This window comes from Culex quinquefasciatus, chromosome 3 (genome assembly GCF_015732765.1).
Source record: "Culex quinquefasciatus strain JHB chromosome 3, VPISU_Cqui_1.0_pri_paternal, whole genome shotgun sequence".
Lineage (NCBI taxonomy): Eukaryota > Metazoa > Arthropoda > Insecta > Diptera > Culicidae > Culex > Culex quinquefasciatus.
The window spans coordinates 111,722,135-111,746,671 of record NC_051863.1 but is presented as its reverse complement, the minus strand read 5'-3'; the positions used below and the strand labels follow the sequence as shown (position 1 = coordinate 111,746,671).

At 40.9% G+C, this 24,537-nt stretch overlaps 2 protein-coding genes across 2 annotated transcripts; one reads left to right on the top strand and one right to left on the bottom strand.

Moving 5' to 3' along the window:
* The first annotated feature begins 1,675 nt into the window (after window positions 1-1,675).
* On the top strand, window positions 1,676-5,504 carry LOC6043787 (COP9 signalosome complex subunit 1b). The gene is made up of 3 exons (XM_038262805.1): window positions 1,676-1,902; window positions 2,063-3,406; window positions 5,176-5,504. Exons 1-3 carry the CDS (start codon window positions 1,879-1,881, stop codon window positions 5,251-5,253), a joined length of 1,446 nt encoding a protein of 481 aa, XP_038118733.1. The 5' UTR covers window positions 1,676-1,878; the 3' UTR covers window positions 5,254-5,504.
* LOC6043815 (corepressor interacting with RBPJ 1) lies at window positions 5,426-20,932 on the bottom strand. Its single transcript, XM_001861348.2, has 3 exons — window positions 20,752-20,932; window positions 6,293-6,579; window positions 5,426-6,222 (listed from the first exon to the last, which is right to left on the bottom strand). Exons 1-3 carry the CDS (start codon window positions 20,821-20,823, stop codon window positions 5,628-5,630), a joined length of 954 nt encoding a protein of 317 aa, XP_001861383.1. The 5' UTR covers window positions 20,824-20,932; the 3' UTR covers window positions 5,426-5,627.
* Between the last annotated feature and the right edge of the window lie 3,605 nt (window positions 20,933-24,537).

The window sequence follows — 24,537 nt, the reverse complement described above, 5'->3', positions numbered from 1 at the left end:
ACAACGTAGAGCCGCGTTGCAACCAGTCTAACGCGGAGTTGTAGTTTTATTTTTCGAGCAGTATTTTGAAACCGGAATAAAACTGCTCGACGAGTTTGTTTCAAACGTGAGACGATTTGGAACTGGAATAGAACTCAGTTTCAAAAAAATCAGATATATAGAGATATCCACGTATTCTTACACATACACTATGATGCTGTGTTGATAATCATACGCGCACACAATTAAAAGCATGTTTTGAAACAACATTTAGATCAGCGCGTTGCGAGCGCCGTGTTCTAGTTTCATTTCCGCCAGTTCTACAAATTTAAAACTGTTCGCCATTTGAAACAATTGGGTCCTAAAATGAAGCTTGGATTGCTGATATTATTGTTTACAGCGATAAAGCTTATTTTTCTGAGTACAATGACCATTTGTACGACCACAATGAGTTTAAAATGGATTTTTAAATCAATTATGAAAAATTAACCTCGCGGTCCTTCTTGACAGAAAAGCTCCTACTTGACAGCTCGTTCCAAGGGGACCATAGTTGATCCATCGAAAAAATGTTGTCTTGTCATATTTTTTTTTTGCATTAAAATGAAAAAAAGTGATCAGAAATGGTTTTTGATCGTGTTTTTTACCGTTGTACATAAAAATTGACATAGGGCTTTAGTACCCAATTGGGTCCTAAAATGAAGCTTAGATTGCTGATATTATTGTTCACAGCGATAAAGCTTATTTTTCTGAGTACAATGACCCTCTGTACGACCATAAAGAGCTTAAAATGGATTTTTAAATCAATTTTGAAAAATTTACCTCGCGGTCCTTCTTGACAGAAAAGCTCCTACTTGACAGGTCGTTCCAAGGGGACCATAGTTGATCCATCGAAAAAATGTTGTCTTGACAAAAAAAAATTTTGCATTAAAATGAAAAAAAAGTGATCAGAAATGGTTTTTAATCGTGTTTTTTACCGTTGTACATAAAAATTGGCATAGGGCTTTAGTACCCAATTGGGTAAAAAAAAAATTTTTTTTGCATTAAAATGAAAAAAAAGTGATCAGAAATGGTTTTTGATCGTGTTTTTTACCGTTGTACATAAAAATTTACATAGGCCTATGTAAATTTTTATGTACAACGGTAAAAAACACGATCAAAAACCATTTCTGATCACTTTTTTTCATTTTAATGCAAAAAAAATTATGACAAGACAACATTTTTTCGATGGATCAACTATGGTCCCCTTGGAACGAGCTGTCAAGTAGGAACTTTTCTGTCAAGAAGGACCGCTAGGTTAATTTTTCAAAATTGATTTAAAAATCCATTTTAAACTCTTTGTGGTCGTACAAAGGGTCATTGTACTCAGAAAAATAAGCTTTATCGCTGTAAACAATAATATCAGTAATCTAAGCTTCATTTTAGGACCCAATTATAAAACTTCGCGCTGCAGACAGTCTAATAAGCTGTTGTGTTTCAAAATGTTTTTAGGACCTTTTAAAAACTCTAGAACTGTTTTTGTATATGGTTCAACCTTTTCTTACGATCTTGAAATTTTGACTAATTTACCACAGTTGATTTTTGACATAGAAAACTCAATTTTCAACCTTTACATTTGACAGATTGCAGTGCAGTTATTTACACCTTTTGTTGTCAACAAACCCTTTTTCCTTCAAACTCAAACGACTCAAACACGAGGTTACCAAGCGCCACGCGCTCCTCAATCGCGCACAACCTTTTCTGACAGCCCCATCCCGACTGTCATCCTCACCAGTAGCGCAGCATCGTTTCGTTCGTGAAAAGTGTTGTGTGGTGTCGCCGATTTTGGTGAATTGAATTTTCGGCGTTCGCTTTCGTGACAAAAGTAGTGAATTTCACGAGGAATCGCCTCCCCGCACCGCGATGCCGCTGCAGCTAAACGTCCCGGTGAGTGTCGTTTTTTTTTCGATTCTTGCTCCGGTGCCAAAAGTGCGTCATTTGCTTTTTGTTCGGTAATCTTTCGGCGGAGGAGGAACAGGAATTTGCACTGTGTTTTTTTTTGCACTTCTTTTGTGAGTTTTGTTGAAATAGTATTTGGTTTTTGCAGAACGCGGTCGAACCGATGCAGGTGGACGCCCAACCCGAGGACAACGAGAACAATGAGGAGGAACTGTACGTGGTGGAAAATCCGTCGCTGGATTTGGAGGTGGCGAACCAGTACACGGGACTGGCCAAGTTGCACCGGTTGATTTACATTGCGGACCACTGTCCAGCGCTGCGGCTCGAGTCGCTCAAGATGGCCATTAACTACGTAACCACGACGTATAATGTGACGCTGTACCAGCACTTGCACAAGAAGTTGGCCGATTTGTCCGGCGGAAGTACGCTGCCGGATGTGGCGGCGCAGTCGAGCTCACAGGACGTTCCGAGTTTTGACTCGGCCTGGGTTGAGACCAAGAGCAAGAAATCGGCGCTGAAGTTGGAGAAGTTGGACTGTGATTTGAAGAATTACAAGGCGAACTCAATCAAGGAGAGCATCCGGCGCGGTCATGACGACCTCGGCGATCACTATTTGAACTGTGGCGATTTGTCGAATGCGCTCAAGTGTTACTCGCGGGCTCGCGATTACTGTACCAGCGGCAAGCACGTCGTAAACATGTGTTTGAACGTGATCAAGGTGTCGATCTATCTGCAGAACTGGTCCCACGTTCTGAGCTACGTTTCCAAGGCGGAAGGAACTACGGAGATTGCGGAAACTTCAAAGGACAAGGACCCGAACCATGCGGTGGTGACGCGCTTGAAGTGCGCTGCGGGATTGGCCGAGCTGGCCACGCGGAAGTACAAATCCGCTGCCAAGCACTTCCTGCAGGCAAACTTTGATCTGTGCGATTTTCCCGAGATGATCTCCACGAATAATGTCGCAATGTACGGGGGACTGTGCGCCCTGGCCACGTTCGACAGACAGGAGCTGAAGAACGTCATCTCGAGCAGCTCGTTCAAGCTGTTCCTGGAGCTGGAACCGCAGCTGCGCGACATCATTTTCAAGTTTTACGAGTCAAAGTACGCTTCCTGTCTGAAGCTGCTCGACGAGATCAAGGACAATCTGCTGCTGGACATGTACATTGCGCCGCATGTCAACTCGCTGTACACGCAGATCCGGAACCGCGCCCTCGTCCAGTACTTTAGCCCGTACATGTCGGCGGACATGCGCAAGATGGCCACCGCGTTCAACCGGTCCGTCGGGGCGCTCGAGAACGAGCTGATGCAGCTGATTTTGGACGGGCAGATCCAGGCCCGCATCGACTCGCACAACAAGATTCTGTACGCGAAGGACGCCGACCACAGGAGTGCCACCTTCGAGAAGGCCATCCTGGTGGGCAAGGAGTTCCAGCGGCGCTCGCGGATGCTGATCCTGCGGGCGGCCATGGTTCGGCACCACATTCACGTGAAGGTAGGATAACTGTTTTGAAATTAGACCTTCGTGGTGATTATTGCATTCGATCGTTATATTACGATCGTAATTTCTCGACTCACGATCGAGATTTCTCGATAGTAAGATCAAAAAATCTCGATCTACCATCGATAAATGGAGCCTAACATTTCAAAAGGGCAATAGTGTATCCCTTTCACTCGAATGACAGTATGCATAAGGTGTGGAAGGGATACACTCTTGTTTACAAATTACGATCGTAAATTTACTGTTGAGAAATCCCAATCGTTTCAAAAAAAATACAAATTTTAAAATTTCAGAATTTTTAAAAAATTCAAAATTTTTAAAAATTTCAAAATTTTCAAATTTTTAAAAAAATTTAAGAATTTTGAAAATTTTAAACATTTTAAAGATTTCAAAAATTTTAAAAATTTCTATTTTTTTTTTAAATTTCAAAAATTTCTAAATTTAAAAAAAATCCAAAAAAATCAAAAATTTAAACAATTTTAAAAAATATGTTTGTTTACATTCAAAAAATATGAAAAATAAAAAAAATACAAAAAAATTAAAAATTAAAAAAAGCCAATATCAAAAATTTCACAAATTTAAATTTTTTTTAAGAGTCCAAAATATTTAAAAATTCAAAAATATGAAAAATTGCGACAATTTCTTAATATTCAAAAATTTCTATTTTTTATAATTTCAAAAATTTGATAAAAATTTCACAAATTTTACAAATTTAAACAATTTTATTAATTTCAAAAAAATAAAAAAAAATTGAAAATTTTGCAAATTTAAAAAAAAATTCAAAGGAGAATGGGCCGTAACAAGAGGTCAATGATTTTTTACCACTGATAATAACCGCACAGCTTCAAAGAGTATGGTAGACTACTTTGTTAATGTTTTGAAATGTCCAGGATCATCCAAGGACTCCCTGGAGTTGAGATCTGTGGGTCTACTACCGTAACTAGCAAGATGTTAAATAAATGTCGACCGGTATTGCCCACGGATCAATACCCGCATAGCTTCAGAGTAGGTTAGACGACTTTGTAAAGGGACCATCCATAAACCACGTGGACACTTTTTGGTAATCTCTTACCCCCTCGTGGACAATTGTCCATACAAAAAAACTTTTTGTATGGATCGTGGACAATCGCCATACCCCCTTAAGTGTCCACGTGGTTTATGGATGGTCCCAAATGACTTAGGCTGTCTTGGATTACCTACACAGCAAATTCTGATGTTCGTTTTCAGTTAATATTTACTGAAAACTGCACTACTGAAATTTTCAGTTAGTTTTTCGCTGAACTTCAGTAAAAATTTGTATGGAGCTGTCAAAGGTTGCTGAAATTTCAGCAAGTTTTCATTTACTGAAAATTTCAGTATTGCAGATTTCAGTAAATTTAACTGAATTCAGTAATGAGAAATTGGTGTGTAAGGACTCCCTGGAGCTCTTAACTTGAGTGATTTTAAACTTTAAAAAAATATATATTTTCGAAAGATTTGAATTTGTTTTTAAATTTCTGATTTATTCTTTATTTTTGAAAGTTTTAATTTTTTTTAATTTTTATTTTTTTTAAGTTTTGAAATTTTTAATTTTTTTGAGGTTTTTAAATTTTTTGAAATTTTTAACATATTAAAAAAAAAATTTTTTTTTGAAAGTTTTGTAACGTTAATTTTTTGAAATTTTCCATTTTTTTTAAATTTGAACCCTTGTTTGAGAATCAACTATCGACAAATTACGATCGAAAGCAATAATCACTACGGATTTTTCCCCTTTTCCTCCACAGAACCAACCCCGCGAGAGCAACCACACCGAGATCCTGCCGGCCACGGGCTCCTCGTCGTCGTCGCTGGTCCGCAATTGATTAAATCTGAACGAGGAAGAGTTCTTCGCACGCTTCAAAAGAAAATCCAAATAATCAGCAGCAAAATAGAAACGGCACCTCTCCCCCCTCCTGTCACGGAACATGAAGGATTGCGCTCGTAAAACGGACTGGCTTTCGGAAATTCGAGAATTAACATGAACACACACAAGAGCAAGTTATTCTACGCAGTGTAATTGATATGTTTTACCGAATATTAAAAATTTTCAAATAAACGTAAAGATTGGTGATAGTGACAATGTTGTTAGTTTACGAGAAATCCCTGGCGCCTAATTGCTAATTTGTTGGTTAAAACAGTACACATAATACACACACAGATATGGTGGATACAATTTGGAATTGGTGGTCACGTCCGTTTAGCGCCGCTTGTGGCTTCTGCGGGGACTTCTGGAGCGGTCACGATCGTGTCTTCCCGAGCTGCTGTGCGGCTTGCGGCTTCTGCTCTCCTTTCGACGGTGGTGGCGGTCATCGTCCGAATCCGAATCGGACTCACGTTTGCGGTGGGATTTCTTTGACTTCTTCCGGGACGAGCGTCTGTCCTCGTCCTCATCCTCATCACTATCGGACGAGGAAGTCTCGCTTTTGCGATGCTTCTTCTCGGATTTGTGACGTTTTTCAATCTTCTCCAGCTTTTTCAACAGTTTCTTCTTTTGCTTGGTGGACAGCGACTTCAGAAAGTCCGTCTCCGTCTGGACCTTGTCCAGTCCCGGCTCCTCTACCAACTGATGGGCAGTGGCCAACTCACATGCGCTTCTCTTCATGGCAAGTCCGTCCTCGCGGAGACCCTGCTCAAGATTTTTCTTCGAAAGAACCTGATTCCCTTCCGCCTCGGAATGAATCTTTTTGGCCTCACTCATCGACAAACTGTACATGGTGCACTCCTTGTCGGTGTTGATGTGGCCCCACTTGTGGCACTTGATGCAGCGGACGTTCCTCACCTGGATGCCAAACCTAGGAACCAAAAAAAAAAAAAACAATCCAAAATCAGCATCAACCTCAACAACCCGCAATAGCTCCTTACGGTTGATCCCGGATCTCGGTGTCGCCCTTGCAGTAGCTCTCGCGTGGCGCGTTGAATTTGCGCTGCCATTCGAACTTGTACTCGGCCTCGTCCGTTTTTTCCGGCTCGCGCGCTTCCTTCTTCATTCCGGGCGGCAGCTCGTACATGAAGTTGACGCTCAGTTTGTCCTTGCTGTCCCTGCTGAGGATCGCCTTGTTGTCGTGAAGTTCCTGCTCCTTCTCGTACTGGTTCCGCAGTTCCTCCTGCTTTTTCTTGTACGCTTCCGCCTGCTGTTCCGCCATCCATACCTGCAGCGAAGCGAAGAGGAAGATTCCCGTTTGAATATGTATTGCACACCCTGGTCTAGCGAAGCAACCCATTCAAGCAGTCATGCTTTTGAACGGGTTCTCCGTTCGTTCAAGTTTACACAGCAGCACGAAAAATAACAGCTCTAAGAAACGTTCGTTCAGTAGGCCTTTTTGAAACGAACGGAGAACCCAGTTCAGAACTTCAACATTTTCCTTTGATAAGACCTCAGTAGACTAGCTAAATTTTATTGACTGTTAATCATCCATTTACATATCAGAACTGCTAGCTTAGTGGTTACAATTAGGTTTAGAAATCAGAGGTAGTGAGTTCGATTCTCTTTTTCCTGAACTAGAAAAGCATTGTTTTTTTTAATAACGGTGGCAATAAGTTTTCGTCTCCATTTTAGTTGGGGTGCATTTTGCTTTTTAACCGTTTCATTAAGTCTTCCTAGCCTTCCAGCTGGAGTGTCCTTTGATTTGTATAAAACAGGGTGGCCACCTCGGGAAAAAACCGGGAAAACCGAGAAAAAACCGGGATTTTTATCCACCGGGAGAAAACCGGGAAAAACTCGGGAATTCGACCGACAAACCGGGAAAATATTTTAGCCTCTTTAATGTATTCAATATGTTCTTTTCTCAATAAGAATATTATTCCTGTTATTCTAAATGAAGAATTCGCGAAATCTATGTTTGAATTTGTGTGATAGACTCATGCTTCTTGGCTATGGATTTTTTTTTCTGTTGTATCCTATGATACTTTTACCAGGCGAATTTGTTTTTTTTTTAATAAAGCAAAATGTTTGCTCTACCAGCGGTTCTCAACCTGGGGTACATGTATTCCTGGTGGTACCACGAGCGGTCTCAGGGGGTCGGAAGACAAACCCCGTAATGGCGGACATTTACCCCATCTTTGCTAAAATATTAGTTTTGCATAAAATTAAAATTAGGATTTTTTGTAAGTGGAAAATATGGATATCATGGTACGAAAACAACATTACAGTAAATATCTCTCTAAATTTAAAGATCAAGACTTTTTCTTCAAATTGTCACACAAAATACACTCTTTTAAAATATTGTTCTTGGCCTGTATCTTAGCAACAAAAGAATGGATCAAAAATGTTCAAAAAAGAATGCTGTAATTTTCTCAACCATTTGACTTTTTAGAGATAAAATAGAGTTATTTTTTAATTTAAAATAGCTACAACTTCAAAAAAGTATGTGTAGTTTGTTTAAATCTGAAAAAAATATCAAGGAACAAGCCATAGTCTCAAAATTTGAATGCAAAAAGTGTTAAAAAATGCATTTTCGCTAGTTCAGTTGTTTTGCAATCATTAGTCTACAAAAAATGTAAGATTTGACGAAAACAAAAAAAAATAACGAAAAAAAACTAAAGATCGAACATTTTCAAAAATTCAAGAGATTATTAAATCAACCCAAACATGCTTAAAAATGATTCAAGACGCAAGGGAATGCATTTTAAATTGATTTCAGCTGATTGCACTTAAATTTCCATTTAAATTTTGATGTTTTTTGAAAAAAAAAAAAAAATAATAATTTTTTGTCCCCTGATTTTTCGGGGCAACAAAAACTTTAAATAAAATGTGTACCCGCCTTATGTGTTGTTGAAAAAATCACAGCACGATAATTTTTTAATTGTTTTTACCATTATGTGTTTTGGGTTTTTTAGAAAGTAATTATTCTAAAAAAACGTTACTTAATCCACCTAGGTGAATGGGGGCTTCCTCTTCTCGGTTCATACACAAATAAATGTATTGAGAATGTACATGTATATATAGAGGCGATTCGTTGATTGAGTTCTAAAATTCAACTAAATTGGTAATATTATTGTTCACAATGATAAAGCTTAATTTTCTGGGTACAATGACCCTTTGTACGACCGCAAAGGATTTAAAATGGATTTTAAAACAATTTAAAATAATAACTTTGCGATCCTTTTGACTGAAAGCAGAATACATAGTATATAGTCTAGAGACTTACTAAATCGAATGCTATTCAATCCGAGTAGAAGTAAAATACGCCCATGTTCGTCGACGAAAATCCATGTAAGCAATGCACGCGAGTTTTTACACCGTGACGGCATAGGGGGATGGCGTCACTATTTTTAGACCACGTTTTCCACTTTTTCTTATCGAAACCGACTACTTTATCGACTTCATTTTGCTGGGCGAGATAGGACGCCGTCTATTTTTAGACGATGACTCAGCACTTTTGCACTTAAAAAAACCAGATGGCAGCACGATGTAACGCCACGTCCCTATGCAGTGCTCGAACGAGTCAAAATTTCCGTAAACTCTCTCCTTCTCTCGCCTTGCATTCCGCTCTCACCTTCTACAGCTAAAGCAAAAATTTAAGAAAGGGTAAAAGTGTATCGCTAACGGAGTCGATCGATGGCTCATGGATAGGTATCTAAGAACACATTACATATTGTCATTTCCCGAAATGACTTGACTTGTCTTGGCTTGGCGAAGACGTTTTTGAGGCTATTCTGGTCCTGATTTAGGGACGACAGAATCTTAGCATGCGGGACGCGTTTCACAAAGGGAATTTTATTTCCTAAAATGACATTCGAAGCACGATGAAAAATGCTTTCGAGTGAAGTATAATAGTTCTGGGTTTTTTAGCCGGATGGGCGAACCAGCATGTGATAATGCATTGGTATCGTCAAAAATAGCAGTTTAGTGCAGATATTAGCGACTAAGCCTAATAATTCGTCGAGATATGTATCTCATTGGATTGGGTTTTGAAAAAGCTTTACAAAAATGTGCAACATGCCGAAATTTTGGTTAATTTTGGCCACGTTTTAGTCGATTTGGAGGCGGCTGAATGCAAACAGTTTTCTTAAAGTGGCTGTAACTTTGGCTAATTTCAATGGATTTTTGTCCCGTTTCAGCCGTGGATGGAGGACATTCCAGACTACCTAGTTGTGCAAAAATGAAGCAATTTTGAAAATTTTTCATCGTTTTTGTTTTTCCATTTTAGTTTTGCAAATCGTTTTTCGTAAATATCTTTTGACAGGAAAGGGCTACGGGAAGATTTTCAATAGCGACTTATCGGAAGCTAAGAGGGATCGAATGCAACCGGAAGTGTCCAAATCCGTTCAGCCATTTCCGAGAAATCGAAGTGCAATTTTTTGGCCAATTTTCAAGTGATTTTATATGGCATTCCTCGGAGAGGAAGCCAAAACTCGGGTTCCCCCAAAATAAAATAATCTGCCGTAAACCAATTGCGACCAGTTGGTCGCGTTCTTGTTGCACTCTTCTCAACAAGTCGAGTCGGCGTAGTGAGCTAGGGCGCGCCCTAGAATTTTATTTTTGGCCGTGGGTTCGAATCTCGTTCTCTCCCGCTCGCTCTCTGAGCTGATTTGTTTTTTCTCTCTGCGCGTTGTCGAGCAATCTTCCGGCCGGAAGGTGCTCGACTTGGTTTTTCGAGCAATCTTCCGGCCGCTCGACTTTGGGGCCATGCTGGACCTGATTTGAGGTCGGCGGAATCTTTGCATGCTGGACGCGATTCACAAAGGGAATTTTATTTCCTAAAATGACATTCGAAGCACGATGAAAAATGCTTTCGAGTGAAGTATAATAGTTCTGGGTTTTTAGCCGGATGGGCGAACCAGCATGTGATAATGCATTGGTATCGTCAAAAATAGCAGTTTAGTGCAGATATTAGCGACTAAGCCTAATAATTCGTCGAGATATGTATCTCATTGGATTGGGTTTTGAAAAAGCTTTACAAAATGTGCAACATGCCGAAATTTTGGTTAATTTTGGCCACGTTTTAGTCGATTTGGAGGCGGCTGAATGCAAACAGTTTTCTTAAAGTGGCTGTAACTTTGGCTAATTTCAATGGATTTTTGTCCCGTTTCAGCCGTGGATGGAGGACATTCCAGACTACCTAGTTGTGCAAAAATGAAGCAATTTTGAAAATTTTTCATCGTTTTTGTTTTTCCATTTTAGTTTTGCAAATCGTTTTTCGTAAATATCTTTTGACAGGAAAGGGCTACGGGAAGATTTTCAATAGCGACTTATCGGAAGCTAAGAGGGATCGAATGCAACCGGAAGTGTCCAAATCCGTTCAGCCATTTCCGAGAAATCGAAGTGCAATTTTTTGGCCAATTTTCAAGTGATTTTATATGGCATTCCTCGGAGAGGAAGCCAAAACTCGGGTTCCCCCAAAATAAAATAATCTGCCGTAAACCAATTGCGACCAGTTGGTCGCGTTCTTGTTGCACTCTTCTCAACAAGTCGAGTCGGCGTAGTGAGCTAGGGCGCGCCCTAGAATTTTATTTTTGGCCGTGGGTTCGAATCTCGTTCTCTCCCGCTCGCTCTCTGAGCTGATTTGTTTTTTTCTCTCTGCGCGTTGTCGAGCAATCTTCCGGCCGGAAGGTGCTCGACTTGGTTTTCGAGCAATCTTCCGGCCGCTCGACTTTTGGGGCCATGCTGGACCTGATTTGAGGTCGGCGGAATCTTTGCATGCTGGACGCGATTCACAAAGGGAATTTTATTTCCTAAAATGACATTCGAAGCACGATGAAAAATGCTTTCGAGTGAAGTATAATAGTTCTGGGTTTTTTAGCCGGATGGGCGAACCAGCATGTGATAATGCATTGGTATCGTCAAAAATAGCAGTTTAGTGCAGATATTAGCGACTAAGCCTAATAATTCGTCGAGATATGTATCTCATTGGATTGGGTTTTGAAAAAGCTTTACAAAAATGTGCAACATGCCGAAATTTTGGTTAATTTTGGCCACGTTTTAGTCGATTTGGAGGCGGCTGAATGCAAACAGTTTTCTTAAAGTGGCTGTAACTTTGGCTAATTTCAATGGATTTTTGTCCCGTTTCAGCCGTGGATGGAGGACATTCCAGACTACCTAGTTGTGCAAAAATGAAGCAATTTTGAAAATTTTTCATCGTTTTTTGTTTTTCCATTTTAGTTTTGCAAATCGTTTTTCGTAAATATCTTTTGACAGGAAAGGGCTACGGGGAAGATTTTCAATAGCGACTTATCGGAAGCTAAGAGGGATCGAATGCAACCGGAAGTGTCCAAATCCGTTCAGCCATTTCCGAGAAATCGAAGTGCAATTTTTTGGCCAATTTTCAAGTGATTTTATATAGGGGGATGGCGTCGCTATTTTAAGACCACGTTTTCCACTTTTTCTCATCGAAACCGACTACTTTATCGACTTCATTTTGCTGGGCGAGATAGGACGCCGTCTATTTTTAGACGATGACTCAGCACTTTTCCACTCTTGCGCTTAAAAAAACCAGGTGGCAGCACGATGTAACGCCACGTCCCTATGGCATTCCTCGGAGAGGAAGCCAAAACTCGGGTTCCCCCAAAATAAAATAATCTGCCGTAAACCAATTGCGACCAGTTGGTCGCGTTCTTGTTGCACTCTTCTCAACAAGTCGAGTCGGCGTAGTGAGCTAGGGCGCGCCCTAGAATTTTATTTTTGGCCGTGGGTTCGAATCTCGTTCTCTCCCGCTCGCTCTCTGAGCTGATTTGTTTTTTTCTCTCTGCGCGTTGTCGAGCAATCTTCCGGCCGGAAGGTGCTCGACTTGGTTTCGAGCAATCTTCCGGCCGCTCGACTTTTGGGGCCATGCTGGACCTGATTTGAGGTCGGCGGAATCTTTGCATGCTGGACGCGATTCACAAAGGGAATTTTATTTCCTAAAATGACATTCGAAGCACGATGAAAAATGCTTTCGAGTGAAGTATAATAGTTCTGGGTTTTTTAGCCGGATGGGCGAACCAGCATGTGATAATGCATTGGTATCGTCAAAAATAGCAGTTTAGTGCAGATATTAGCGACTAAGCCTAATAATTCGTCGAGATATGTATCTCATTGGATTGGGTTTTGAAAAAGCTTTACAAAAATGTGCAACATGCCGAAATTTTGGTTAATTTTGGCCACGTTTTAGTCGATTTGGAGGCGGCTGAATGCAAACAGTTTTCTTAAAGTGGCTGTAACTTTGGCTAATTTCAATGGATTTTTGTCCCGTTTCAGCCGTGGATGGAGGACATTCCAGACTACCTAGTTGTGCAAAAATGAAGCAATTTTGAAAATTTTTCATCGTTTTTGTTTTTCCATTTTAGTTTTGCAAATCGTTTTTCGTAAATATCTTTTGACAGGAAAGGGCTACGGGAAGATTTTCAATAGCGACTTATCGGAAGCTAAGAGGGATCGAATGCAACCGGAAGTGTCCAAATCCGTTCAGCCATTTCCGAGAAATCGAAGTGCAATTTTTTGGCCAATTTTCAAGTGATTTTATATGGCATTCCTCGGAGAGGAAGCCAAAACTCGGGTTCCCCCAAAATAAAATAATCTGCCGTAAACCAATTGCGACCAGTTGGTCGCGTTCTTGTTGCACTCTTCTCAACAAGTCGAGTCGGCGTAGTGAGCTAGGGCGCGCCCTAGAATTTTATTTTTGGCCGTGGGTTCGAATCTCGTTCTCTCCCGCTCGCTCTCTGAGCTGATTTGTTTTTTTTTTCTCTCTGCGCGTTGTCGAGCAATCTTCCGGCCGGAAGGTGCTCGACTTGGTTTTTCGAGCAATCTTCCGGCCGCTCGACTTTTGGGGCCATGCTGGACCTGATTTGAGGTCGGCGGAATCTTTGCATGCTGGACGCGATTCACAAAGGGAATTTTATTTCCTAAAATGACATTCGAAGCACGATGAAAAATGCTTTCGAGTGAAGTATAATAGTTCTGGGTTTTTTAGCCGGATGGGCGAACCAGCATGTGATAATGCATTGGTATCGTCAAAAATAGCAGTTTAGTGCAGATATTAGCGACTAAGCCTAATAATTCGTCGAGATATGTATCTCATTGGATTGGGTTTTGAAAAAGCTTTACAAAAATGTGCAACATGCCGAAATTTTGGTTAATTTTGGCCACGTTTTAGTCGATTTGGAGGCGGCTGAATGCAAACAGTTTTCTTAAAGTGGCTGTAACTTTGGCTAATTTCAATGGATTTTTGTCCCGTTTCAGCCGTGGATGGAGGACATTCCAGACTACCTAGTTGTGCAAAAATGAAGCAATTTTGAAAATTTTTCATCGTTTTTGTTTTTCCATTTTAGTTTTGCAAATCGTTTTTCGTAAATATCTTTTGACAGGAAAGGGCTACGGGGAAGATTTTCAATAGCGACTTATCGGAAGCTAAGAGGGATCGAATGCAACCGGAAGTGTCCAAATCCGTTCAGCCATTTCCGAGAAATCGAAGTGCAATTTTTTGGCCAATTTTCAAGTGATTTTATATGGCATTCCTCGGAGAGGAAGCCAAAACTCGGGTTCCCCCAAAATAAAATAATCTGCCGTAAACCAATTGCGACCAGTTGGTCGCGTTCTTGTTGCACTCTTCTCAACAAGTCGAGTCGGCGTAGTGAGCTAGGGCGCGCCCTAGAATTTTATTTTTGGCCGTGGGTTCGAATCTCGTTCTCTCCCGCTCGCTCTCTGAGCTGATTTGTTTTTTTCTCTCTGCGCGTTGTCGAGCAATCTTCCGGCCGGAAGGTGCTCGACTTGGTTTCGAGCAATCTTCCGGCCGCTCGACTTTTGGGGCCATGCTGGACCTGATTTGAGGTCGGCGGAATCTTTGCATGCTGGACGCGATTCACAAAGGGAATTTTATTTCCTAAAATGACATTCGAAGCACGATGAAAAATGCTTTCGAGTGAAGTATAATAGTTCTGGGTTTTTTAGCCGGATGGGCGAACCAGCATGTGATAATGCATTGGTATCGTCAAAAATAGCAGTTTAGTGCAGATATTAGCGACTAAGCCTAATAATTCGTCGAGATATGTATCTCATTGGATTGGGTTTTGAAAAAGCTTTACAAAATGTGCAACATGCCGAAATTTTGGTTAATTTTGGCCACGTTTTAGTCGATTTGGAGGCGGCTGAATGCAAACAGTTTTCTTAAAGTGGCTGTAACTTTGGCTAATTTCAATGGATTTTTGTCCCGTTTCAGCCGTGGATGGAGGACATTCCAGACTACCTAGTTGTGCAAAAATGAAGCAATTTTGAAAATTTTTCATCGTTTTTGTTTTTCCATTTTAGTTTTGCAAATCGTTTTTCGTAAATATCTTTTGACAGGAAAGGGCTACGGGGAAGATTTTCAATAGCGACTTATCGGAAGCTAAGAGGGATCGAATGCAACCGGAAGTGTCCAAATCCGTTCAGCCATTTCCGAGAAATCGAAGTGCAATTTTTTGGCCAATTTTCAAGTGATTTTATATGGCATTCCTCGGAGAGGAAGCCAAAACTCGGGTTCCCCCAAAATAAAATAATCTGCCGTAAACCAATTGCGACCAGTTGGTCGCGTTCTTGTTGCACTCTTCTCAACAAGTCGAGTCGGCGTAGTGAGCTAGGGCGCGCCCTAGAATTTTATTTTTGGCCGTGGGTTCGAATCTCGTTCTCTCCCGCTCGCTCTCTGAGCTGATTTGTTTTTTTTCTCTGCGCGTTGTCGAGCAATCTTCCGGCCGGAAGGTGCTCGACTTGGTTTTCGAGCAATCTTCCGGCCGCTCGACTTTTGGGGCCATGCTGGACCTGATTTGAGGTCGGCGGAATCTTTGCATGCTGGACGCGATTCACAAAGGGAATTTTATTTCCTAAAATGACATTCGAAGCACGATGAAAAATGCTTTCGAGTGAAGTATAATAGTTCTGGGTTTTTTAGCCGGATGGGCGAACCAGCATGTGATAATGCATTGGTATCGTCAAAAATAGCAGTTTAGTGCAGATATTAGCGACTAAGCCTAATAATTCGTCGAGATATGTATCTCATTGGATTGGGTTTTGAAAAAGCTTTACAAAAATGTGCAACATGCCGAAATTTTGGTTAATTTTGGCCACGTTTTAGTCGATTTGGAGGCGGCTGAATGCAAACAGTTTTCTTAAAGTGGCTGTAACTTTGGCTAATTTCAATGGATTTTTGTCCCGTTTCAGCCGTGGATGGAGGACATTCCAGACTACCTAGTTGTGCAAAAATGAAGCAATTTTGAAAATTTTTCATCGTTTTTTGTTTTTCCATTTTAGTTTTGCAAATCGTTTTTCGTAAATATCTTTTGACAGGAAAGGGCTACGGGAAGATTTTCAATAGCGACTTATCGGAAGCTAAGAGGGATCGAATGCAACCGGAAGTGTCCAAATCCGTTCAGCCATTTCCGAGAAATCGAAGTGCAATTTTTTGGCCAATTTTCAAGTGATTTTATATGGCATTCCTCGGAGAGGAAGCCAAAACTCGGGTTCCCCCAAAATAAAATAATCTGCCGTAAACCAATTGCGACCAGTTGGTCGCGTTCTTGTTGCACTCTTCTCAACAAGTCGAGTCGGCGTAGTGAGCTAGGGCGCGCCCTAGAATTTTATTTTTGGCCGTGGGTTCGAATCTCGTTCTCTCCCGCTCGCTCTCTGAGCTGATTTGTTTTTTTTTTCTCTCTGCGCGTTGTCGAGCAATCTTCCGGCCGGAAGGTGCTCGACTTGGTTTTTCGAGCAATCTTCCGGCCGCTCGACTTTTGGGGCCATGCTGGACCTGATTTGAGGTCGGCGGAATCTTTGCATGCTGGACGCGATTCACAAAGGGAATTTTATTTCCTAAAATGACATTCGAAGCACGATGAAAAATGCTTTCGAGTGAAGTATAATAGTTCTGGGTTTTTTAGCCGGATGGGCGAACCAGCATGTGATAATGCATTGGTATCGTCAAAAATAGCAGTTTAGTGCAGATATTAGCGACTAAGCCTAATAATTCGTCGAGATATGTATCTCATTGGATTGGGTTTTGAAAAAGCTTTACAAAAATGTGCAACATGCCGAAATTTTGGTTAATTTTGGCCACGTTTTAGTCGATTTGGAGGCGGCTGAATGCAAACAGTTTTCTTAAAGTGGCTGTAACTTTGGCTAATTTCAATGGATTTTTGTCCCGTTTCAGCCGTGGATGGAGGACATTCCAGACTACCTAGTTGTGCAAAAATGAAGCAATTTTGAAAATTTTTCATCGTTTTTTGTTTTTCCATTTTAGTTTTGCAAATCGTTTTTCGTAAATATCTTTTGACAGGAAAGGGCTACGGGGAAGATTTTCAATAGCGACTTATCGGAAGCTAAGAGGGATCGAATGCAACCGGAAGTGTCCAAATCCGTTCAGCCATTTCCGAGAAATCGAAGTGCAATTTTTTGGCCAATTTTCAAGTGATTTTATATGGCATTCCTCGGAGAGGAAGCCAAAAACTTTCAAGGTATCGATTTTTTTTACATTTGTATGGCACTTTTCCTGCGCAGCTGCCAAAGTGTATACATTTTTGTTTGGACTAATGATGCAAAAAGACTTTTTTGGTTATAAAAAAGTACTTACATAATTTTAACAAAAATAAAATCTAATCTAATCTAATCAGACCCTAGCGCAGCCAATCTTTCGAAGGGTGTGCCTTAGGTTAGATGACGCCTAGCACTCTTCTTGTCATTTATTAACATTTGTAGTGCGCCATCGCATTAGAATGCATTGAAACATCACAAGCGTTAAACCGGCCAGGCCTACTGCGTAAAGCCGTATCGCAGAGATGACTCGTAATTGGGTTGAGTTTGAGCACAGAGTGTTCGAACAATAACACAATTCTGAATCGACAGGGGAGGAAGAAGCGTGGGGACACACCACCATACGCTCTGAGATTTGGTTATATTCGTTGGGAGCACCATGCTAAGAAGGTTTGGTACTCCGGGACCCTCTGGGATGGGACATTGTATTTCCACGAATGCCCTGGACACTATTTGCCGTGGTTATAGCGCCACAACTCGCTCTAATAATTTTAACAAAAAGAAAATCACAGAAATTGATAATTCTTGGAAGAGTTGTTCTTTTTGAATTCACAAAACCTTTTTTCAAAGAAAATTAACAAGCATTCACATCAATGTTGATAACATTGTTTTTTTGTAAATCTATTTTACAAAATTAATAAATTCTATTAATAATTTATCTTATTTTAAAAATAAAAACGACTTTCGATGAAAAAATCAAATAATTTGAAAATTAGAGGTTTGATTGATAACAGATAAAAACGGCTTCGTTTACAACTTACTTACTTTTTACTCAAGATTTGAAAGCTTTCTTGAGGAATTCAAACTTTGAACCAAATGTATGCGTTCAAAAAGTATGATGATATTAACGTTAGCCTAAAAAACATTGTAATTTGGTTTAAAAACATTCCGGAAAATTCCTTCTGGTCTCGGGAAAAAACCGGGAAATTGAAAATCGAAATCTGGTGGCCACCCTGGTATAAAATGTAATTTCAGTCGCCGTCAAAAAAAATGGTACCCAACCAAGAAAAAAAAATATTTCAAAAAACTGAGATTCGAACTCACTTCTTTTAAATACTATTCTTATATGTTACCACCGAGGTAACTAAGCTCTGGACAAATCGGTTTACTGAATGTTTATTTAAGTTTAACAGTTGCCTAGAGAGCCTTTGGCTCAATGCTTGAAAGGGGATCTATCACTGAACGGAACTGCTCGATATTCGATAGAACTTTCTGTCAGCGATCACCCGTATTTTTTTTGTTTGGCCATTAGGGTGACCTACGCCGTGTTCAGGTGTTTCGAAAAATGCAAATTTTCGTGATTTTCGCAAAAAAACCTTTTTTTTCAAAAAATCATATCTCCGCGCCATTTCATCCGATTTTAGCTGTCCTAGACGCAAAAGAAAGGTGATTAGTTCGGCTATTTGGGAAAAAGTTTTGAAGGTCTCGGAACCAAAGAGCCTGTGTCTGAAAATATTTTTATCGGATTCCTCGGAAAATTTCCCATAACATGGTGAAAATGGTGAAGTTATGTTTTTGATACTCTGAGATACGATTTTTTGAAAATAAAAACTGGATTTTTCGACGCGCCACGCGCAAAAATGGGAAAATGACGAAAACGGGGAAAAAATCTACTTTTTTCACTAAAACTGCGATAACTTTAAAATTTCAGCGATGACCTATAGATGTTAGAGTACCAAAAGTTGCGTCTTTCAATTACGAAAAATTTTGGTACCCAAGACCTTAAAAACAGCATTTTATGTTTTCTTACAACCTTTTCAAATGTTAAGCTAGATTTTTGAAACTTCTTACTATTTTTCCCAAATTTCCGTTTCTCTCGAAGGTACACGCCGCGCGGCATTTCAGAAGGTGCCGCAGACACTGTTGCCAGCGATTTTCTGCATTTTTGGTGTCTAATCTAATCTAATCAGACCCTAGCGCATCCAATCTTTCGAAGGGATCCTGGAGAGTGCCTTAGGTTAGACGACGCCTAGCACTCTTCTTGTCATTTATTAACATTTGTAGTGCGCCATTGCATCGGAATGCATTGAAACATCACAAGCGTTAAAGGGCCAGGCCTACTGCGTAAAGCCGTATCGCAGAGATGACTTGTAATTGGGTTGAGTTTGAGCACTGTGTGTTCGAACAACAACACAATTCTGAATCGACAGGGGAGAAAGAAGCGTGGGGACACACCCCTATACGCTCCGAGATTTTGGTTGTATTCGTTGGGAGCACCATGCTAAGAAGGTTTGGTACTCCGGGACCCTCTGGGATGGGACACTGTATTTCCACGAATGCCCTGGACTCTATTTGCCGTGGTCATAGCGCCACAACTCGCTTTCTGTAACAGTATTCCTAATTCCAGTCTAAGCTCATCAAGTCGTCATGGCCTAGTGGTTAGCATTTTTGCATACCAACCCAAAGGACGAGGGATCGAACCCCGCCTCGAGCGACTTTGATTTTTCGTTCATATTCATCATTTTAAATTCATGTGTGTTCTTAACTTTCTCGTTGGGAGCAGATGGGCATCGAACCCAGAACCATTCGCTTACAAAGCGAACACCGTAACCAGTCAGCCACGGCCGCTCCCGATTTTCTGCACTTTTGGTGTAATGAAAAACATTCCCGGCAACAATTCCATGCAATTCGAAGAAGAAGATCAACAAAAACAAAACGCACAGTATAGGGACGTGGCGTTACATCGTGCTGCCATCTGGTTTTTTTTAAGTGCAAGAGTGGAAAAGTGCTGAGTCATCGTCTAAAAATAGACGGCGTCCTATCTCGCCCAGCAAAATTAGGTCGATAAAGTAGTCGGTTTCGATGAGAAAAAGTGGAAAACGGGGTCTAAAAATAGCGACGCCATCCCCCTATGGGATTTGACAGCGCGCATTTGACGAAAGTGCGGCGCGTCGTTTCGAGGCTGGTACGCCGCGTGTTTTTTTCGGGAATACGCGCAATAATCACCTTTCGTTTGCGTCTAGTACAGCTTAAATCGGATGAAATGGCGCGGAGATATGACTTTTTGAAAAAAGTGTTTTTTTGCGAAAATCGACGAAAATTGCCATTTTTTGAACCACCCTAACACGGCGTAGGTCACCCTAATGGCCAATCAAAAAACTACGGGTCTGATTATTTCGGCCAAGGATCCCTGAGAAAAATTTTGAGCCCGATCGGAGAACTTTTTTTTTAATCATGCTGTTTTCGTGGGGAATTTCTGTATACACAGATTTTCCAAAAACGGAGCGAAAATTCGAGTTTTGAAAGTCAGGATGTAGGTATTTGGCAAAACTTTCTATGTGACTGACAAGCAGATCAACCTGTTCGATCTCGACTGGATCGAGCTTTTTGAGCTGTGGGACACCCCGATGTCAGCAGCGTCACTGGAAAGATCAACCGCGTCAAGCAGCAGCGTTCTCTTGCAGTCAAATCGCAAGGCGAAGCAAACACGAAAACAGGTCTAGGTGCAACCGACGCAGCTTCCAGCCCGTCCGAATCCACGGCATGGTACGAAGGCGTCATCCATAAAGTATGTCACGCTCTAGGGGGAGGGGGTCTGAGAAAGTGTGACAAAATTTTAGCTGATTTTAGCGTGACGTACTTTATGGATGAAGCCGAAGAACATCTCCGCTGGCACTGTTCCCAATATCTCACCGCTTGAAGATGGCGAGCGATCTGGATCAAACCAAGTCGCACCCTTGAGGTCTTAAGGGAGAGATATTGCACACCCTGGACTAACGAAGCAACCATCAATCAATCAAGCGATCATTCAATTTTTGACACTCGAACAAACAAGAAGCAAATAAAATCAATCTCTCACGAAGTACAACAATATGTAAACAAAGGAGGAAAACCAAAAAGCAAAACTTACCCGTTTGAGATTATCGCGCGAGGCTGGATGGAAGAACTTTTTGCACATGTAATTGTTGAAGCCTTTTCCCATTTTGCGGCTTGTTTATGCTCTTAATTTGAGGATTTTACAATGATTTAAATAAAAATTTGTAAACTTTTACACGAACTGCGATCAGCTTAATTACGTTTTGTTTATGACATGACAGGAAAACAAATCAGTTTTCAAAAGGACGTAACCTTTCCAAATTTATTCGAGCGATTTGCTCAAATTTCGAGCAGTCAGTTCGCTGCGTTGAAGCGCAGATGGCAGGCAGAAGGTTTGAGTTCTGGATGGATGCGCAGTTGGTTATACTTTTCGCAGAACAATCGCGAAAGAGGTTTGCTGCATAGCCGTAGGCGCTTTTCTAGACGTGACGTGCACACCAAACTCGCATTACTGATTTCAGTTAAATTTACTAAAATCTGCACTAGGTACTTAATTTTCCAGTAAGCGAAAAAAGCAATGTTTGACAGCTCCACACAAATTTTAACTGAAATTCCGTTTTTCCTCGATTTCAATTCGTGTTGCAGCTTTCGGGTAAATGTTCCTTGCTTCATATGTGATTTGGAAATAATAATGAATCATACACAAATATAAGGTTAACAAAAACAAGGAGAGTAACAAGCTGCAAACATGTACAAACAAATCAACAAAAAAACATTTTTCTGAAACTTTCTTCCAGAACTTCAGCTTCTGAGGACAAAAGCAAAGGCCAGCAGAGCCAACCAAGACCCCTACACAATCCCCCTTCCCTTCCCACGCCTTGTCTTTAACATCAATCCCTTCCCTACTAACCCCGAGTAGGCCGCGGGTAATCGGCTCCCCTCCCACTAACATTTACACACAAGATTCTCTGTAATTATTAAGTCAAATGTAATTACAAAAGCCGACTCGGTCCTAACCAGGTCCCAGTACCGAAAAGGACCTAATAAAAAAAATTTATGAAAAAAAACTTCTGCTTCTCTCGTTCTACTAGAGAAAATACTGCCTTATAAGCAGAGCTTTTTTTTCGCTCCGAAGTGATGCCGACCGGTTCCTTCTGTCTCGAGAGGGCTGTTTCCAAATCAAAACTGTGTTCGCCTACGAGTTTCTTGCTGAACAGCGAACAAGCCTTCAGCGCTCCTTCGCTTTGAACGGTGTCACTGGTATAAGAGCATAACATTTCTCGTCTTCCACTTTCTCAGATGAGCTTCCATACGCAGCATATAATTTCAGTCCGGTCATATCAAGTTTCGATAAAACTTTTTCACAGATGGGACTAGTATTTGAACATTTTCCGTGACATTTTCAAGGACAAAGTGAAAAATGTTTTAATACTAGTTCCATCATCTTTTTCACAAATGAATGAGCAAAATTCAAGAGGATTACCGGGAAACCCCCACAAAAGTATCATATTTTGTATGTTCCGAACGTCCATCAAACAAGCTTCGAGTATAATGCTTTATAATATCTAAAAAGATGACAAAACGTTTCAAACTTGCAAAAAATGCATATGGGATATTAATGCGAACAGATGCAAGAAGTTCTTCAGCTGATCGCCATTCACGTTGCAATGATCATGATGTAGAAACTTTCAAATTAGCTCGCGTTCATACGGCAATAAATCACGATAACGGACGTGGGCGTTTCAATCTTCCATGAAGAGCACATGGGATCGGTGATCACGGTAACTGGACAATTTGGTAAATTCAGGATCGGTCTGGTCACTGGAAGAACGAGTGTATATGGAGAACACAAAGAAGTGTCTCTAGAAAAACGGGTATTCGAAGTACGCAGATATTGTCTGTGACCCGCTTGAGCACTAACGAGCTAATTCACGGCGCACCGGAACTGCTGGCGATTCACATTGAACCCACCCGTTATGCTCAGTGTGGATGGTGTAGGAAGCGAAACGGGTTTCTTGTAGACAGCAAACAGAGATTTTGTGTTTCAAGAACAAGGGGCATCGATGTTACAGCGTAGAATCTTGAGATCATCCGGAACATTCCAGGTTGCAAAATGCTGGGTGCGATTGAAATATCTGGAAAGGGTCATGATACCGATGACGGTTACAGTTCATGAGGTGGACAGATTCCGGCGTAGTTGCCTCTGCCGGTCGATAAATTATCATGGTAGATACAGTTTGACGTTTCCAGATCCAAAGGAACCGGTGGGGTAAGCCGATTTGGTGCCCACTTTTTGGAAACAAGTGGCTTGTCATTTCATCGATGAAACTCTCTTCCCTTCCCCAAAAAACGTCGGTGGCGAGTTGAGACAAAAAAAGAGATGCTCAGAAGAATTCAACGGATGTCCCCACAGCTGATGGGCTAGAGCTGAAAATAGACAAGCACCATCTTTAGAAATGAAAACAACGGTCAACAATTCCTCGGCCACCTGAACGACTGCAGTCAACACCTTAATTAGGAATTAAGCTGGAGAGTGATAAAAGTACCCACAAGACTACGCAAGATGAATCCACAACGGGAGAACAATAGCTGAAGGCACAAAAGAATAAAGTGGAAGAAGATGAGGATATCGAATGCTTCTGGTAATACAGATAAAGTAAAGATAAAGTGTAGGTGTGTGTCTCTCGGTCACTAGCGTGCCCAGGTCCTCAAGGAAGGTGGGGCAAAAATATTAGAGTTTTGAAAATTTCGTCGTTTATGGACACCCCCTGCCCAATTTTAGAACAAATTTCCGAGGATGGTGGGGCAACTGCCCCATGTTGCCCCACCCTGGGCACGCTAGTGCTCTCGGTTACAAGTAGTCAGCTGTATACGCTGCATATGATGTTGCAGGAAGTGGAGGAGAATGAATAAAGGTAAGAACAAGATTGTCCGTCAGACCTGGACACAAACGCAAAATTTTGCGCCTGTCATCATAGCCTGCCAGTCATCGACCACTGAACAAAGCAATCCCTGTAGATTATTCGACTGACAGTTGTTGGAAAAATCGAACTGGCACAGCGTTCTGCGTCCACCACTGTGTTCTAAGCTTAAGGCTAGCGATGACTTAATGGATACACTCAACCCCCGGTGGTTGGTCACTTTTTCGTTTGACACTTTTTTAGGTTGTACCCCGTTGGTTGGTCAAAGTCAAACTAAAAAGTGACGAACTGTCACTTTTTACACGGCGCTTACGCACATTATCAAACCAAACGTTTGATAGTGTGTGTAAATTCCGTGTAAAAGGGGTGTCAAACTAAAAAGTGACCCCGTTCGTTTGACAACAGTTGGTGTCAAACCATCGGGGTTTCAGTGTACATGTTTGTTACTATAGCGTACGGTGATGAATTTGTTTTCATGTAACTTAAGATAGAAGTAAGGGAAGGAATTAGTGACAACTAAAAGTAATAATCAATGTATTGTAAACTTCATGTATGGTTTGTGTCTTTACTTTATATTGACACACAAAGAATATGTGTTCTATTGAAAAACTTAAACTGTAAGAATATTAATTGATTACACGAATAGGAAAAAATACTCGAATAGCAAAGTGACAATCTATTCTAAATTTTTTTATTAGCCTTCCAATTTAAATTTAAAAACATTCGGCAAAATGCTTCTGGGTTCGATTCCCATTTGCTCCCAACGAGAAAGTTAAGAACACATAAATTTGAAATGATAAATATGAACGAAAAATCAAAGTCGCTCGAGGCGGGGTTCAATCCTCCGTCATTTGGGTTGGTAAGCAAAAAAGCTAACCACAAGGCCATGACGACTTGGTGAGTGTGGACTGGAATTAGGAATACTGTTGCAGAGAGCGAGTTGTGGCGCTATAACCACG